Source organism: Lagenorhynchus albirostris, chromosome 7 (genome assembly GCF_949774975.1).
Source record: "Lagenorhynchus albirostris chromosome 7, mLagAlb1.1, whole genome shotgun sequence".
Lineage (NCBI taxonomy): Eukaryota > Metazoa > Chordata > Mammalia > Artiodactyla > Delphinidae > Lagenorhynchus > Lagenorhynchus albirostris.
In genome coordinates, this window is record NC_083101.1 from 13,154,922 (window position 1) to 13,171,029 (window position 16,108).

The 16,108-nt window shown below is 56.2% G+C and overlaps 1 protein-coding gene across 13 annotated transcripts in view; it reads right to left on the bottom strand.

The window, feature by feature from the left end:
- Positions 1–16,108, bottom strand: part of DAB2IP (DAB2 interacting protein) — a 194,977-nt gene that overhangs the window by 72,920 nt on the left and 105,949 nt on the right. For 12 of the 13 annotated variants that reach the window (XM_060154439.1, XM_060154435.1, XM_060154445.1 and 9 more), the window contains one exon: positions 9,783–9,937. The exons of the other annotated variant lie outside the window; for it this stretch is intronic. In XM_060154439.1, coding sequence (XP_060010422.1) covers positions 9,783–9,937 — 155 coding nt within the window. The remainder of the gene's footprint in view (positions 1–9,782; positions 9,938–16,108) is intronic. 13 annotated transcript variants of the gene reach the window in all.

Here is a 16,108-nt window from a genome sequence, read left to right on the forward strand (position 1 = left end):
AGCTCGCCATGAAGAGTGCAGAGACGAAAGGCATCCTGTCCCACCTGCTACCATGGCTCCATCCCACGTCACCTCCAGGGACTTCACGACCTGAAGGCGGTGCAGCAAAGGCCGGGAAAGACAGGACGCTACCCTGTGCTAGGTACCTCCCCTCCAGGAATCCCAGAGTTCTGGGCACTGAGATATTAGTCTTTGTTTTGCTTTGTTGAGATGGAGAAACTGAGGCTCAAAGAGAAGCAGTCAGTCGAGCTCCGGGTGGCTGACTCCAGCACACCTGCTGACCTCCCGGCAGCTGGCAGAGCAGGGGATGGGGCTGGAAGGCAGTCATGGGTTCAAATTCCAGCTCCATGGCCCACAGGCCCAGATTTCCCCTGCCCCACCCTCCCCCATCTTTCTCTCCCAATCTCAGCGGGCATCTGGCCTCCTCCATTGGGGGTACAGCCTAGGCCACCTGGCCTCTCCCAGGGACCTCTGCACAGACAGCCACTCTCATCCCTGAGCCGAGACTCTCCAGGCTGTGCTTAAAGAGCTCCACTCCCAGGTGGGGGCCAAGGGCACCTGGTCCAGGCCTGAAACGTTGGCTAGTCCTGTCCTTTGGGCTTTGACTCAGTGGACCTGGGCTTGAATCACATTACTGCCACTCACTTGATCCTGGTGACCCCAGAGAGGAGTGACTACACCTCTCTGAACCACCTGTAACTGGGAAGTCGGCAAGAGGAACGGGCCTCAGTGGCTCAGGTGGGCCAAGCACTGGACCTGGAGCTAGGAGACAAGTCCCAACTCCAACTCTGCCCCTTCACCTCTCTGAGCCTCCCCCATCTTGCCTGGAGAACGCAGACCATAGTCATAAATGCCCTAATTGCTCCAGACGCCCTTAGGAGATCTAGAGCACCAGTGTGAAAGTGCTTTTAACAGCGGGGAGCCCTGGGCAAGCACAGGCGGGGGGTGCTCCTGGCACTCCTGTAGGAGGGGGAAGGTTAGTTCAAAAGACATCACAACCTTAATAAGAAAGGGCACGGCATGCTAATGGGAAGATTCTAGGCCTCAACCAGGGAATGGATCGCCTAGGCATGGGGTTCCCCCGAGTGTGACTTTGGGCCAGTCATGTTCCCCTCTTGGAGTTTCAGTTTCTACATCTGTGAAATGAGAAACAAAAAACCCTCTTACTATGAGGAATCAATAAGAACATAGCAGTGCCTAGGCAAGCTGCGGGCATACATCTGGGACACGGTCCTGCCCTCTGCAAAAGGAACAGACTTTGGGCAGTGGTTCTCACACTTTGGGGAAACATGATTACTCCACCAGAGTCTAATTCTGAAGGTCTAGGGTGGGGCCCAAGAATCTACATTTTATCAGGGGTCCTGCCTGGGGTGGGCTGGTTAGTCCTGCTCAGGGGCCAGGCCTTCAGCTTCCAAGACAAGAGTGGGGTTTTATCAGAGCCAATTCTGGGACTGAGTTTCCTGATGAAATCTGGGGAAGATGGAAAGGGGGAAAGAAGGGTAATAGGAGTAGAGGGGTGGGGCTGTGAACAACCTATTAATCAATTTCCTCCCCAGCCAGGAAACAGTAATTGCTGGGCGCACACATCCTTCACATGCTAACAGTCTGCAGCTGCAACAGGAAGCTTCCACTGCGAATGTCAACAAGACAGCATGAAATTAACTTCCCCTTAGTCAGTGGGCACAGGGAGATGCTGCACTAACTCACTGCCCTCAGTACGAAAACTCCCCAGGACAATGTCGCATCAAATTAGAGCCTGTGCTACCACGGCGGCATCTGTATTTCTACCCGAAGTGCTCTTTTACAACCAGGCCCTGCAAACAAGGGCTGGGAGAAAGAAAGGTCAGGGCTAGCCGAGGCAGGCGACCGTCCCGGGGTTAACTGGGCCCTGGCCAGAGCCAGCCGGCACCCCTCAGCTCCCCTATGGGGGCTGCCCACCAGAAAAGGGAGGCAGCAGATCACCGTGACAAGCAGTAACTCACCCCTCAGAGCGCCTGCTGTGGGGAAAAGTGCAAACCCAACCTTCTACCTGGGCCAATTCCTGGCCCGCCAACCCCCCCGGAGAGACGGGGAGACAGACTTGTGGCTCTTCCGAGTTAGCAGTGCAGCAGGCCCAGGAGGCAGGTTCCTGCGCTCCAGCCTGGCCTGTGGCAGTCCAGGTACAAGTGGCAGCAGGAGGAGCGGCAGGAGGTGGGGCGACAAAGCCCTGCTCAGGCGCCTTTGGGAGAATGCAAAGATGTCCTGGAGGCTGCCCTCTGGCCCCTCCCCTCCTGGCAGTTAATCACCAGGCAGACCCCCAGTGCCTCCCCAAAGCACAAAGTGCTGTGTTCGGGCCTCCCAGCAGCCCGCCCCAGGCCGCCATCAGCCGCAGCCTTCAAGGGGACAACCCCAGGGGTCAGGTGCACGCAGGCTTCCTGAGCGGATGCAAGTGGGGGTATCTGGGGAACGCCCTATTCTTGGCACACCCCCAGGATCAGGCTTGACCTCCAACCTTGGGGTGACCTCTTACCTTCCCCAGGAACGCACAAAGTATTCCCAGATAGGCTGCCAGGGACCCTGCAGGCGGGATCCCGCCTCCCTCTCCTTCCCCTGGGTCCTCACCGCACCACCCGCCTGGCTCAGAGGGGACCTCTGGTGCACAACTGGTGGCTTCCACAGGGACCTGGCTTCCAGTTGCCAAGGAAGGTTCATACATGTGCACGCGCTGGGGCCTGTGCTGTGGCCTGTACGCAGGACCCGGGGGGCCGCCCAGGCTGTGCCCCCCAGGATGTGTGAGATGCTGTGTGCCCACCCACAGAGCACGGAGATTCCCTCTGTCCCAGGAGGGGACGGTAACACAGGCCACCCTTCCTGGTGCCCCCAGCTGGGAGGGGCAACTTCCGCATCATTCCCATCACAGTCATCTCCTCTGGGCTTTCAGCCTGTCCTCTGAGGGGGGTGGGCAGGATCACAGGTGACTCCACACTGAGCACCGTGATCATGAGGGAGAGCACGCCCCTGGTGGAGAGCGGGTCCTCTGAGAAGCTGCCTCAAACTCTGGAATTGGGAGGAGGGGTCCCATAGGCAGCAGCCCAAGGGCCGCTAGAGGGGAAGCAAAGGGGTTAGTTTCACTGTAGAGTGGCTGGTGACTGTCCTGTCCATAGCCCAGGCCTCAGGCATGTCGCCCGGCTGCTCTGGGGCGTCAGAGGGTGGGGGTAGGAGTGGTACAGCCTCACGCCAATCCGGGCGTGCTCTCCGCGGCCACTCGCATACCCCACCCAGGCTGGGAATGCGGCCCAAGCCACCCCTTGCAGGCAGGCGCAGGCGGATGGACTGTCTGTCGGCCAGGAGACCCAGCATTAGCAAGGGGCGCTTTTCCACTCACCGGCACCAAGGCACCCAGGAGGGCGGGTGGGGGAGGAGCTAAGTGGGCCCTGCCACCTGCGAAGGAGTCACACGCCAGCCGTGGGAGCTGGGTGTTTTCCTTCCTGCCTTTTCGGTCTCCCTATGATCTCCAGCTCGCTTCTGTGGCCCTCTCAAATAGCCATTAATTAGAGCCTGGTAATTAACTTTCTGGTTCAAGTAATATTTTGCAAAGGAATTCCATTAAAGAGTCAATTTGCATATCCTCAGACATGGGACCTGGAAATAAGCAGGGTTACTCTGGGAGAATGCGAAAGGCCTCACCCACAGCACCCCTCAGGCCTGGCACCCAGGCCTGCGCTCTGCAGGCACCTACAGGCACGAGGGCATTCAGAGGGTGGCTGTGCTGATGGCCCGGGGATATGCTGAGCCCTGGGAGGCTCTTCCCAAGAAGGCAGGCGGTTTGTTCACAAAACTGGCCAGCTCGGTGGCCACACGCCCAGACAGCAACTGCACACACGCACACAGATGCGCACATGTGAGAGCGCACACACAGAACATGCCACGCACACGGCGAAACAGGATGTATGTAAACACACACGCACATGCCGGTAGACACGTACACATAAGAAAACAGACACAGTAAGAATGGTAGCCAGCACTCATTGAGCGCTTAGAATGAACCGTATGTCCATATTCGACCTACAAATACAGCCACTTCATGTGGTCCAGCCCTACATGAAGCGCCAGGCCCTGTTCCAAACGCTTTACATGCGATTATTCACCTCAGATGCACAAGGACACTTAACATACGACGCGCACACACCTTCACGAGGGCAGGTGCGTACCTGTAAGACACACAAAACCACGCACTCGTGGAGGTACACATGCCTACAGACACTTGTACAAAAAAAGGCTTCTCTAGCTTTTAAAACCCCAGGCTGGGGCTGATCACATTCTCACTAGCTAATTTCCACCGTTCCTAAAAATATTGCCCAGCTCAGATCTCTGGAAGATACACGAGGGAGCTGCAGATCTAAAAGGAGGGCGATAAAAATGAGAAAGCAAAAATAAATTGGTTCTTCTCCAAGTCTGGGTCATGTTCTGTGGCTTTCCCCTCCCTCTGGAGATGAGGCTCAGAATCATGTGCTCGTTAGTGGGGCTCCAGTCAGCCCTGCCCCAAAGGTGCCCATGGGGATCCAAGTACAATGCTGCAGCTGGGTCGGGACATGGTCATGAGGCCTGGCTTCTGTAAGGGTCCCACCACCACGCCTTTGACCATGTGCCTCAGTTTCCCTGAGTCTAACAGTCCCTTCACCACCTACCTATTCTGCATGGTGAAAGACCTTTCAAGGTGCTGTGTAAATGCCAGGCCTCCTTATGCTAATTATCGGATTAAGAATTAAATCTGATTCCCTTATGGAGAGGAGAGCAGGGGAGGGGGGAGTTGGGAAGCATTCCTTGCAGGTAATTAATGAATTCCCGGCCATACCGCTTGGAAGACAGAGACCCATTTAACAAAGATCCACCTACATGAGGCCTCTCAGAGCTGAGGAAGGCCAAACAGGGCAACTAAGACTCCTGCAAGGGACTTGCCAGAACGTTCAGAAGGCAAAGGACATGAACAGACAAGACTCAAAAGCAGCAGCACTACTGGCCCTTAAACTCAGGAAAACAGCGTTCAATCACTAACAAGCAAGAAATGCAAACAACAAAGAAATACCATTTTTCTGCCTATACAAATGACAAAGACTGTGTTAATGACGACACCCAATGTAGTTAAAGGTCTAAGGAAACAGGTGAGCACCCTCAAAAATCACTGGGGGGTGTAAATGACTACAGGCTCTCCATGGGAGGCATTTTTATCAAAAACCTGAAACTTCATATTCTTCGACCTAGTAATTCTAGGACTTTACCTCATGAAATCAATCACAGATGTAGATAAATGATGCATACTCAAGGATTAAATACCAGCACCATTTTTAATAAAGAAAAACTAGACATAACCTAAATGCCTAAATTACTAAAAACAAGTAAGGCCTGAACATCAGATGGAACAGTAAACTTTACAAGTCAATTTTTAAAACACATATAGTAGAGGTTTGCTTTCCCAGGTGTAGACAAGAACCAGGGTCATTCCACTTGGCTATTTCTTGCGTTCAAAGTAGTAATGATCCTCTGTGCAGCCCCTTTCACCTTACGAGGGACAGCAACATCGAGTATTATTTCTCGAACTCAAAATAACACCGCATGATTGCGTGTTATTATTCCCACACTGCAGATGAGAAAACTGGGGCTTACCAAGATGAGGGGCCTGTTCGCCCCCAATTATTAACTACCACTTACTGAAAACCTAAAACACACCTGTCTAACCGCTCTCGCGTGTTATAACTTATTTAATAAAATTTTAGAAACACTTAAGAAACATTTAAGACCCAGTGTGAGTTGCGAAGGAAACAGTACTGAACAGGACAGACATTTTCTATTAAACACATGCTGAATATATTAATATCATTTCCAACGACACTATTATCATCAGACCCATTTTGCCAATGTGCAAACTGAGGCTCAGAAAGGTTAAGTGACTTGCCCCAGGAATGCCTGGCTTCAAATCCAAAGATCACATACTTCCCATTATTCGCAGAGACTAAGATGCCCAATCATCTCAACATCACCCAAGGGAAGGCAGAGAAGGACCAGGCTCTCCCTGTCTACAGCAGGGGAGGGAGAGAGCGGAGAAAACCCAGGCCTGAGTGCCCAGCCCTTCCTGCACCTACTGTCAACAGAAAACAGATTCTGTCTTCCATTTTTTCCTGTTCCTCATCAAGCTTCCTCTCCTCCCACCAAGGAATGCCTCACCCAAAGGGGGAGAATTGATTCCTGCCTACTCAGGGCCGGGTGAGGGTCCCTGAAAGCCCCCTCCCTCCACTTCCAAATTATCTCCCTCCCTAGTCTTACACTGCCTGGAATCCTACCATTAGTAACTTTCAGGTGTGGGAACTCCAGGCAACACACATACTCCCTGTAAGGGAAATCAATCTCTCACTCCACACATATCAGCCTTGGGTAACTGCACCTGGGTTGCCCGCCTGTGTGGAGGGCCAGAGTCACCCAGATACAGTATCAGCGAGAAAAAAAATGAGGAAAGCACAGTATTGCCAGCTGACCCTCCTAGATACTCAGCAACATTAATAAATAAATGAGTGACTTGGAAATTATCTTCTGGGAAGGCAGAAGCACCACATCCGAGATCGCTTTTACCAACATTAATACCGTCTTGTAAATGAAGCAGGAACATTTCCAGCCTGCAAAACAAAAGTGCTTTTGCCAGCACACCTTTCACCTGGAAAGCCTCCGAGCGGCATTCATTTCTGTTATCCACGGGAAATGATTACCTGTCCTTGGTGCTTATTTCCAAAACCTCCAAAGGAGAAATGAGCGTTGAGGGGTCCAGTGATCTTGGAGACCGACTGGGAACCTCCCCCAGGCTGTTTTCAGGGAAGTAAGTACAAAGGCTCAAACCTGTCCTGTGGCCCTCGGGGACCCCAGAGCCCAGTTGTGCCCACCAAGCCCTGGCTGGCTTGACCCCAGCCTCACCACCAGGTATCAGCCCTCTCCCCGCATCAGCCAACTTCAGCGTCTCCACACCTGGGGCAGACTCCTTTCCCAAGGAGCTGAAAGATCCCAGAACGGAGCTAACTGGATGAGAGAATCCAGAGAAGAGAATCCCGGCACAAAAAAAAAAAAAAGCTCCCAGATGAGAGAATCCCAGCGCAAAAAGAAAATAACGTCCCCAGCACAGAGAGCATGCAACAAAGCCGCTTCAGCAGCCATAAAGCAGACAGATTCATCCAGAGTCAGAACCCAAGTGGCCGCCGCCGAGTTCCCTGTGCTCCTTCTCCCCATGAGGCGGCCACGGGGGCTCACATCTGCCACCCTAGAGGCCCCCAGCCCCCTTCCCGTGCCCATCTCCTCAGTGAGGCCGCTGTCTCTGCACTTGCCCCCTTCCCAGGGAGAGGCACGGCAGCCCAGCGGGGTCCCATGAGCCAAGCCAAAGGCAGCCGTTCTGTCTTCCCAGCCTTCAGCAGCACCACCACCCCACGGCAGAGCGGGGGGAGGCGCCTCTCCACTCACCCAGCGTTGACCGTGAGCTTGGGGGGTGGGGGTGGGGGTCGCCAGAGCTGGCTTGACTCACTCAACTCCAAACAGGGCGAATCCAGGGACTGCCCCAGAGAAACACCTGCCCAGCCATCCCACCAGCAGCCGCTAAATCTACTTGTCGGCGAAGCAGCACGCCAGGAGACCCCAGTCCGAGTAAAGCCCGCTGCCGCTCCAAGGCTGGACAGGAGGGCTTCAAACTCAGTCTCTCTGCCTGTCCGTGGGAAGTCTGGGCTCCCTTCCTGGGCCAGAGAAGCCACCAAGCCAGATTTCGTTTATCGAAAATTAATAAGACAATTCCACACCACTGTCAGTGACGTTCTGCTCCAACCGCTACCATTTACCACCGCTTCTAGAAACAGACTTGTAGTCTTACTCCCTACCCAACCCCATCCGTGCCCCTCCGGCATGTGGCAAAGCTGACCTGAAGCCAAGCTGGGCAGGACCTGCTCCAGGTCATCTCAGCCGGGCCCTGACCTCCGGCCAGGGCTGCCAGCCGAGCGCTCGCCGGCATCTCCGTGCAGGCTTCCGGCTGGAGGGAGGTAAACATGGCATGCACGCTGTCTGCTCCCAGGAGGGCAGGCACACTCAGAGGCCGGACCGCCTGCCGTCTCTCCTGTTCCCCAGACACCCACACATGCACACAAAACTGGGTACGTACACGAGGCCCTGAATGCGGGTGCAGAGGGTCCTGACCCCCACCAAGGAAAGCGCAGAGAAGGGCATGTTCCTGGGGAAGAAAGCCAGAGGAAGGGGCCGGGCGGAGGGAGGAAGGCAGCAAACCGGGTGGCCTGCCGCCCAGACAATAACAAAGATGGGAACCGAGATTTTCAAAGACGCAGTGGCTGCACCCAGCGCTGAGCTCTGGCCTGGCTAAATCTTCCTGCCAGGGCACGCCTGGTCCCCTGGGGCACCACGGCCATCAGAAAAAGGCTGAGGGTCCTGCCTCGGGCTGGGCTTGGCAGCTGGGGCAGCAAACCAGCTGCAGGCAGCGGGGAGGATGCATTAGAGAGAGCAGCTCCGGGCTGATGAAAATTAAAGGTCTAGTAATTCTCCTGGAGAGTGGAAAGAGTACTCTTCGGGAAGATGCTAGGGGTCAGTTAAACAGTCACTCAACCTTGGGCAGGAGTTGGGCTATAACTTGTACTCCTCTGCCTGCTGGAACCAAGGGGGAGGGGAGAGAGAATTTCATTCTACCTGTGCCTCCCTCACAGGGAGTGCCAACTCACCAATCATACACAGGGGCACAGCCCTATGAAGGAAGGCAGATGCCAGGGGCCTGAGATGCTGGGGCTGAATGCCGAAAAGGTTCCTTGCTGCCTGCCCGTTCTTTCTTTCACCCCCACTTAGCTGAGCAGGAACACGTTCTAACTGGCACCAGAATCCACCACCATGCTGTGCCCAAGCAGAAAGGTGCTGGGGCTGGCACGGCTCAAGGAGGGGGGGACCTGGGCCCCAAGAGGCTGTGTCTGCCGGGTGTCCCCGCAAGCGGACAGGAGGGCTTGCCCTTGCGAGGTGAAGCCGGCTCCTTGCCAGTGACTCCTGGCGGGCTGAGCCACCTCCTCTCTCTCCTCCTCTGCCCCACAAGCCACCTCCCCTTGGAATTTCCACACCTGCTCCTGGCTTGCCCAGGAAAAGGAAACAGGGAATAGGAGACACCCCTGGGAGTGGAGAGGTGAGGGAGGGAAGCAGCTGCCCAGGGCTGGGAAGGATGAGGCCCTTATTCCTTGGCCTCAGGCACTGCCCGCTCTGCTCAACCCAGCCCCCAGCGGAGCACGCGCCCTACTTACAGCAGATGTGCCCCCTAAGCGGCCCAGCCCCCTGTTCCTCCCCTCCAGATGTTCACCCTTTTCGTCTCCGCTGGGTTTCCGCAAAACCCAGCCGAAATGCCTTTTGTATCGGACACTCAAGGGCTCCAGAGGCAGGAGATGGATCCTGGGGTGGAGGCGCCACTTCTGTCCCCAGCTCCGGGCACTGTACCGCCCGGGAAACAATGCCCACCTCGGCGAGGCGAGGCAGGACTTCTCGGCGAGGGCACTTCCCTCTCGGCCTCGCCCCGAGGCTCGGGCACCCTGTCCTCACCCCTGGGGGAGTGAGAAGGGTCCTCCCGTCGCGCCCCGCCCCCGTCCGAGATAGCCCCACAAGTTGCCGGAGGGCGGCGTGGGGTGCCCTCGCGCTTTCGGCGCGCCCCAGCCCGGCTCTCGCTTTGTCCCCGCGCCCTCCGGGGCGCATCCCGGGGCGGCGGCGCGCGGAAGCCGGGCCGGCGGCGACGGCGGGCTCACCTCTCATTGTCCGCGGCGGAGGCGGAGGCGGCGGCGGCGGCGGCGGCGGCGCTCCGGAACCCCGGCAGGATGTGGCGGAAGCTGTGGTTGCGGTCCAGCTTGGGCTGGCTCTTGGTGCGCTTGATGGAGCCCTTGAGGCGGCGGCTGAGGAAGCCCTGCGCGCGGGGCGACAAGAGGGGGGAAGGGAGGCGGGGTTAGCGCGGCGGCGGCGGGCCCGGGACCCGCGCGGAACCCGCGCCCTGGCTCGGGCGGCCGTGCGGCCGAGGGCGGGCGCGGGCTCGGGCTGGCCCCTGCACCTCGCGGCCCGCGCCGCCCGCCCGCCGACCGAGCGCCGACGGCCCGGCCCGCGCAGCGCGGCCCAGCCCACCCCGCGCCGCCAGCCAGCCAGCCAGCCAGCCACGTCGCCCCCGCCCCCTAAGCCGCTGTTGCCATGGCGACGCCGAGCCGAGCCGCGCCGGCCGCTACCGAGGACGCCCGAGCCCCCCCGGGCGCGGGGGCGGGGAAGCCCCCGGGGGCTGAGGGGGCGGGGCTGCAGAGGGGCGGGGACCCTCGGGGGGCCTCCGCGGCAGCAGCCTCCTCAACTCTTACAGTAACAAGGTCACACACCGCCACCCACCTGGAGGAGTCCACGCCCCCCTCCCGGTCCTGGATTGCCAAAGCGCCTTCCTCCACCCGCGAGGTCGATGTTCTCAGCCCGGGTAGTACAGATGGGGGAAACTAAGGCTCTGCGAGCAGGCGTCCGGTCCTCTGGGGAATGACCGGCTAGCGCAGCTCCTGGTAGTACCCTGGACCCCTAACCTGTGCGTCTTTCCTTTCGCAGGTGACTGTCACAGGCCCTCGGGGTGGAGCCCTTTGCCTGGAACCGTTGTACCCCACCAGGGGCAACCACCTTGGGGGCAGGGTGACCTAGTATCTAGCTCAAGGAGAGGCCGAGGGGCTGAAGGGTTTGCCGAGTACCCCCACTGCGTGCTTCAAGATTTGGAGCCAGGTCTGAGGGAAGGCTGGATCTTCCCTAGAGAGACTGCTGCCTGCTGGCCCATTCATGACCCATGGCGGGTGGGGTCCACTCCCGGGAGGAGTATGACAGACCTCAGCGGGGCCTCCCCATTAGGCCATTCATGCATCTATCAGACTGCGCTGGACTCTGAGACCGGAACCTAAGCTGAGTCCAGCCCCCAGAGCTCCGGGTCTAATGGAAGAGACAGGGAGGAGACAGCGTTCAGTACCCCACGTTGAACCAGTCTACCCTGGGGTAGATTTGGGGGCTCAAGGGGCCACAGCCTGGGGTGTTCTGGACTTGGTACCCTCAGGCAGTTGGAGGGAGAGGAAAACTGCAGGAAGAGTGATTCCCTGTGGGTGGAGTTGTCGGAGAGGGATTCTGGGGACTCACCCACCCCAGCCTCAATTCCAGGTGATATAAGGATAGAAGGGAATGAGATATTAACTCATTTTAGAGTTAATGTCGTTCACAATCTGAACACCATATTTCATCCGTCACACAATAAAGGGTAGGCTTGGTGGCCCTCTCTGCTCTGGGGGGAGAGTTGGACATTTGCTGTAGTCTACGCCCTTACTGGATCTGTCCATCTCTATGGCCCTGGCACCCAAGACTGATGAGAGCAAATGTTGGTTGTACCCATCATCTCATGTCACCCACACAAACAGAAATGACAGAAAAACATCCCTTTCTGCAAATGAAGAAACCTTGCTCAGAGAGGTGAAATGACTCACCCAAGGACACACAGCTCTCAGACCTGCCTAATGTCAGAGCTTTTCCCATAGGACCCCCGTCTTCTGCCCACCCTCTTCAAGCTTTCCCTTTTCCCATCTTTCTGCCCCTACTTTTTCCTCCCCCTCAATCTCTCCCATCCATAGAAGGCTTATCCCTGTGGCCACCTGCCAGAATTCTGCACATCCTTCAAGGCCCTTCTTCAGGCCTTCCCAGGCAGTGGAATCCAAATGCCTCTCACCTCTACAGCTTGGTATTACTCTAATCAGTTGCAGTTTAACAGTTATCTCTTAGGGGTTAGGGACTACAGGAGGGACCCTCTTCCAGAGTGGTGACCCACAGACAGGACGAGGCCTAATGCAGAGGGACCACAAATTGTGGTGGGCCAGGGGGACAGCAGGCTCTCTGGGAGACACGGCATGAAGGCAGGGACCTGCACCCCTGAATAAGCTCTGGGCTCTCCCAACCTTGGCCTCTTGGCAGGTGTTGGGGGAGGAGGGATGCGCCTGGCTAACTTGGATGGGTTCTTCTCTCGCAGGTGTGGTTGTCAAGCAAGTTCCCCCAATGGGCTTGTACTTTTTATTGGTTTTTATTTTCTACACTGATTAAAATTTCACAATTTTTTACACTCTTGTGGTACAAAGAACCACAAAGCATGTTTCAAAATTTACGGAGCTCATTATGTAGCAATATGGACAGCTTTATCCTATTCCTGAGTTTAAAAAAAAAAGTTTTCTTCCTTCTAAGAGGTTGAGTGGGACAGTGTCACTTCGTCTTCCCCACCCCCACCATCAAGGCTACACTTAATGCTCCTCTGATAAGCATTACCTGTAAGCATCCTTGAAGCCTACTCTGAATGTACCTCCCCAAACTGACCATGACCTTGGGGACTCAAACTCTCTATAATATCATTCATTCACCGTTTGTCAAGAGCCTACCATGTGCTAGGCATAGTGACCAAGACTGACATGAACACTATGAAGTGAGCAGTGTACGGAATAACAAAAGGACAGGGAGCTCACCTGTCCCCCACCTCACCACACATATCCACCATGGAGGACCTTATGTCCCCCAGAGGACCCAGCTCAGGGCTCTACATATGGCAGGCTTAACAAACGCTCATTATCCCAGAAAGCCACAGCTGGAAGGGGACTCAGATCCAAAAGACTGTATTACAAGGGTGAATAATGCCCAGAGAGGGGAAGGTCTTTCCCAAGGTCACACGGCAAGGTTAATCAAAGACCCCGGACTCCAGTTCCCTGCCCTGCTTAGCCTCACAGCTTGCTTACTGACCTCCTTCTTGGGGTAAAGGGACAAGGGTGGCTCCTCGCCCAGCCCTGGATGAAGGGAGACGAGCCTTTTCTCCTGTCCCTTCACGGGCAGGTCCCAGGACATGATTTCTGGAGGCAGCTGCAGCCCTGAACTCAGGAAGAGGGAATGACTGGCCTTCAAGTCAGAAAATCTTGTTCTAGACCCTAGTCGACCTTTAGTGAGGGGCAGTGGGCAAATCACGTCCCTTCTTTCAGTAAAACAGGGCTCTCGAGGCTCACTGCCGCGGACCCCACTGACAGCCCAGTGGCTGAGAGCTGGGAGCCAGAGGCAAACAAATGGGGCTCAAATCCAGCTCCATAGACCCCTGGCGGTGAGATGGTAGGCAAGGTCCCTCACCTCTCTGTGAACTGGGTGGGGGCTGCAGTGAGGATTAAGTAGGACAGACAAAGCCCTGGATCCCCTCCCCTTCCACACCCCCAGGGCCTGACTTTATCCACCTTCTCCAGGAGGCCCTGACTACATACTCCAGCCTGGCTGATCACACTCCTCAGGCCAGCTGAAGTCCTCTCACACTGCTTGTGTTCAAATCTTAGTTCAGATAAACTGTGGGAAAATTACTGGACCTCTCTGAGCCTCAGTGTCCCTATCTGTAAAATGGGTTAAGGATGATACCTTCTCTATAGGGTTGTGGGAAGGATTAAATGAGGTAAGCTATCCCCAGTAAAACGGTAAATACTAAGCAACTAAACACAGTAGTTGCCAGCTTTATTATTATTATTACCGAGGTTGGCTCCGATACAGCCACCAATTTTTGCCCCAAGGAGGTATGTGACCACCACAGGTGGGAGTCCGTCTGGGCTCTCGGAGGAGCTTGAAAGCAACGTGGCGGTGGGGACAGGCCTGGTGTCATGCCTAGTGAATGAATGAATGTGCTTGCAAAAATTATCCAGGAGCCACAGAATATCACTCGGTTTGGTAGTTTTGAACTCTTTTAAACAAGCACTTCTCTTCTAAAGCAACCTCCCAGAGACTCCGGAGGTTCAAAGTGCTCGGGCGGGTGGAGCCGCACAGGTGGAGGCCTCCGCTTTCATTCACTGGCGCCGGGTCTGATGGCTAAAGCTCAGCAAGGCGCCTGCACAGTCCGCGGGGAACAAGCCTGCCCCCTCCCCAGATGGCGCGCTGTGTCTCTGCTAACACAGCCCCATTCCCCTGCGCTTCTCAGGCAGCTGTACCACTGTGCTTAGGTCAACTAAGGCCCCAGGGACTTTTGCACGAGGCTGCTGCCTGGTGTCACCACCCCCAGCCCTTTGGTGACAGGGTGTGGACAGCCCTTGTAGCCTCTGCCCACGTCCGTGACAGCTCACTGCCCATGCAGATGTCCTCCCTCCCAGCTAATCCATGTCAATGGTCCAAGCCCCTTGGGCTTCCATCCATGTCAATGACCAAAGTGCAAGAAAAGTCCCGAGCGGAGGACAGAGGCCCATGGGGTCTCTGGCTTGCAGGACCCGAGTTGTCGGCTGCTCCCCCATCCCTATTCTCTGCCCCCACGCTGACCCCGGCCTCAGTGCTACTTCTCCAGGAAGTGCTGGGAAGCTTTCTCAAAGGCCTTTCAGAATTCCAGACTCGTGATTTCTCCATTCACCATTTCAATCCATTCCATGTGATGACGATGCTGATAAATTACCAATTTCCAGGCTCCTGCTCTGCCAGGTCGCTCTGCCCGGGGCACTCACGGAACACATCCGGAGCCCGAGCAGAGGGGTTGCCTAGGAGGACCCGATGCCTCTTATCAGGAATCCTCGTGAGGACATGTGCTTCAGAAAGATGTTTGGGGTTTTCAAGTGGGGAGACAGAGGCTCAGAGAATGTAAGCTACTTGTTGAGAGTGGCAGAGCTGTTAGGTGGTAGAGCTGGGACTGTAACCAGGAGAGTTCTAGCCCCTGAGCAGGCAGGGCAGGGATCCTCTTACACATGCACACACGCCACACACACACACACACACACACACACACACACACACACACACACACACGTGTCAAAGGCCAGAACGGAAGTGACTGTTCAGCCCCTCCTCCCCATGCCCCAGGTACCATGCTGGGCCCGGGGGAGAGAAGAAAGAAGGGAAGGTGGGCTTCTCCCTGAGTGCAGGGCTGTCACCTGGGGCTCACAGGTGAGGACCTGGCGGCTCAGGGAGGGGAGACTTGCCCAGTCCCATCCTCACGTATGCATCACTCCCCATCCAGGAGGCAGCATTTGGGGGGCCATGGGTTTGTATTCCAGCAACGCCACTTGGGCACCTGGGAGTCACGTGTCACCACTGGTCTCACCTGAGTGAGACCACCTTCTCACCTGAGTGTAAAGCACTCGGCACCAGGCATGGCACATAGTAGGTGCTCTACCAGCCCCGACTCCATCATCTGTTTGGTTCTGCACCCTCAATTCTGCTTTCATCACCTTCTCCCTTTTAACAAACCAACTCTGGGTCACTGCAGACGGGTGGGTGGGCCTGACCTGCGACAGTGCTCAGGGTGAAGGCAGAACCCCATGGCCCTCCCTCGGCCCCGGACCAGCTTCTCCTTTGTGGCCGTTTCTAAGGCCTGCGCCCAAACAGATCCCCTTCAAAGAAGGAGGCTCTTTTAACAGGCATGTCTCTCAATTTCTTTCTGAGGCTCTGTGCAAATGCCAAAAGTACACCTAAATAAACAGGAAAGGGAGCGGAAGATCCCATCCAGATATCACCGCCTCTCTCAGCCCCAGGAGAGGAGATCTGCCGGGCTCAGAGGCTGGCAGGAAGACCTGACACCTTGGCAGGCTGGTAGGGACACCTCACTCTACCCTGGCAGAGGCTCCAGAAAGGGGCTGGAGATGGTGAGGAGTCCTATGTTATTCTAAGATAGCAGCGTGAGAGCTGGGAGTGCCCAGAGCCGGCAGCCAGGCCAATGCCCACATGATACAGATAAGGCACCCGAGGCCCAGAGGGCAGGGGGACTTCCCCAGAGTCACTGAGCAGGGCAGTGGCAGACCCATGGCAGAACCTAGGTCCCCTTTCTCCTTGCCCGGTGCTCTTTGCAATGCCAGAATGCTTCCAGAACCTCCCAGGCTCCCCATGTTTCCTCTTTCCAGGCCTCAGTCTTCCCATCTGTACTCTGAGGGCCTGGGTTGGGTGATCACCAAGCTCCTTTCCAGTGCTAGTATTTGATGATTCTCTAAAGCTAGAGCAGCTGCCTTTCACAGCTGGGCTCTCCCACGATGGCACTAACAGTACCAGCAATTTCTGTGGCTTTGCTCGAGTCCTTCAGATGCACAACTCCTCCTGCCCTCTTCCC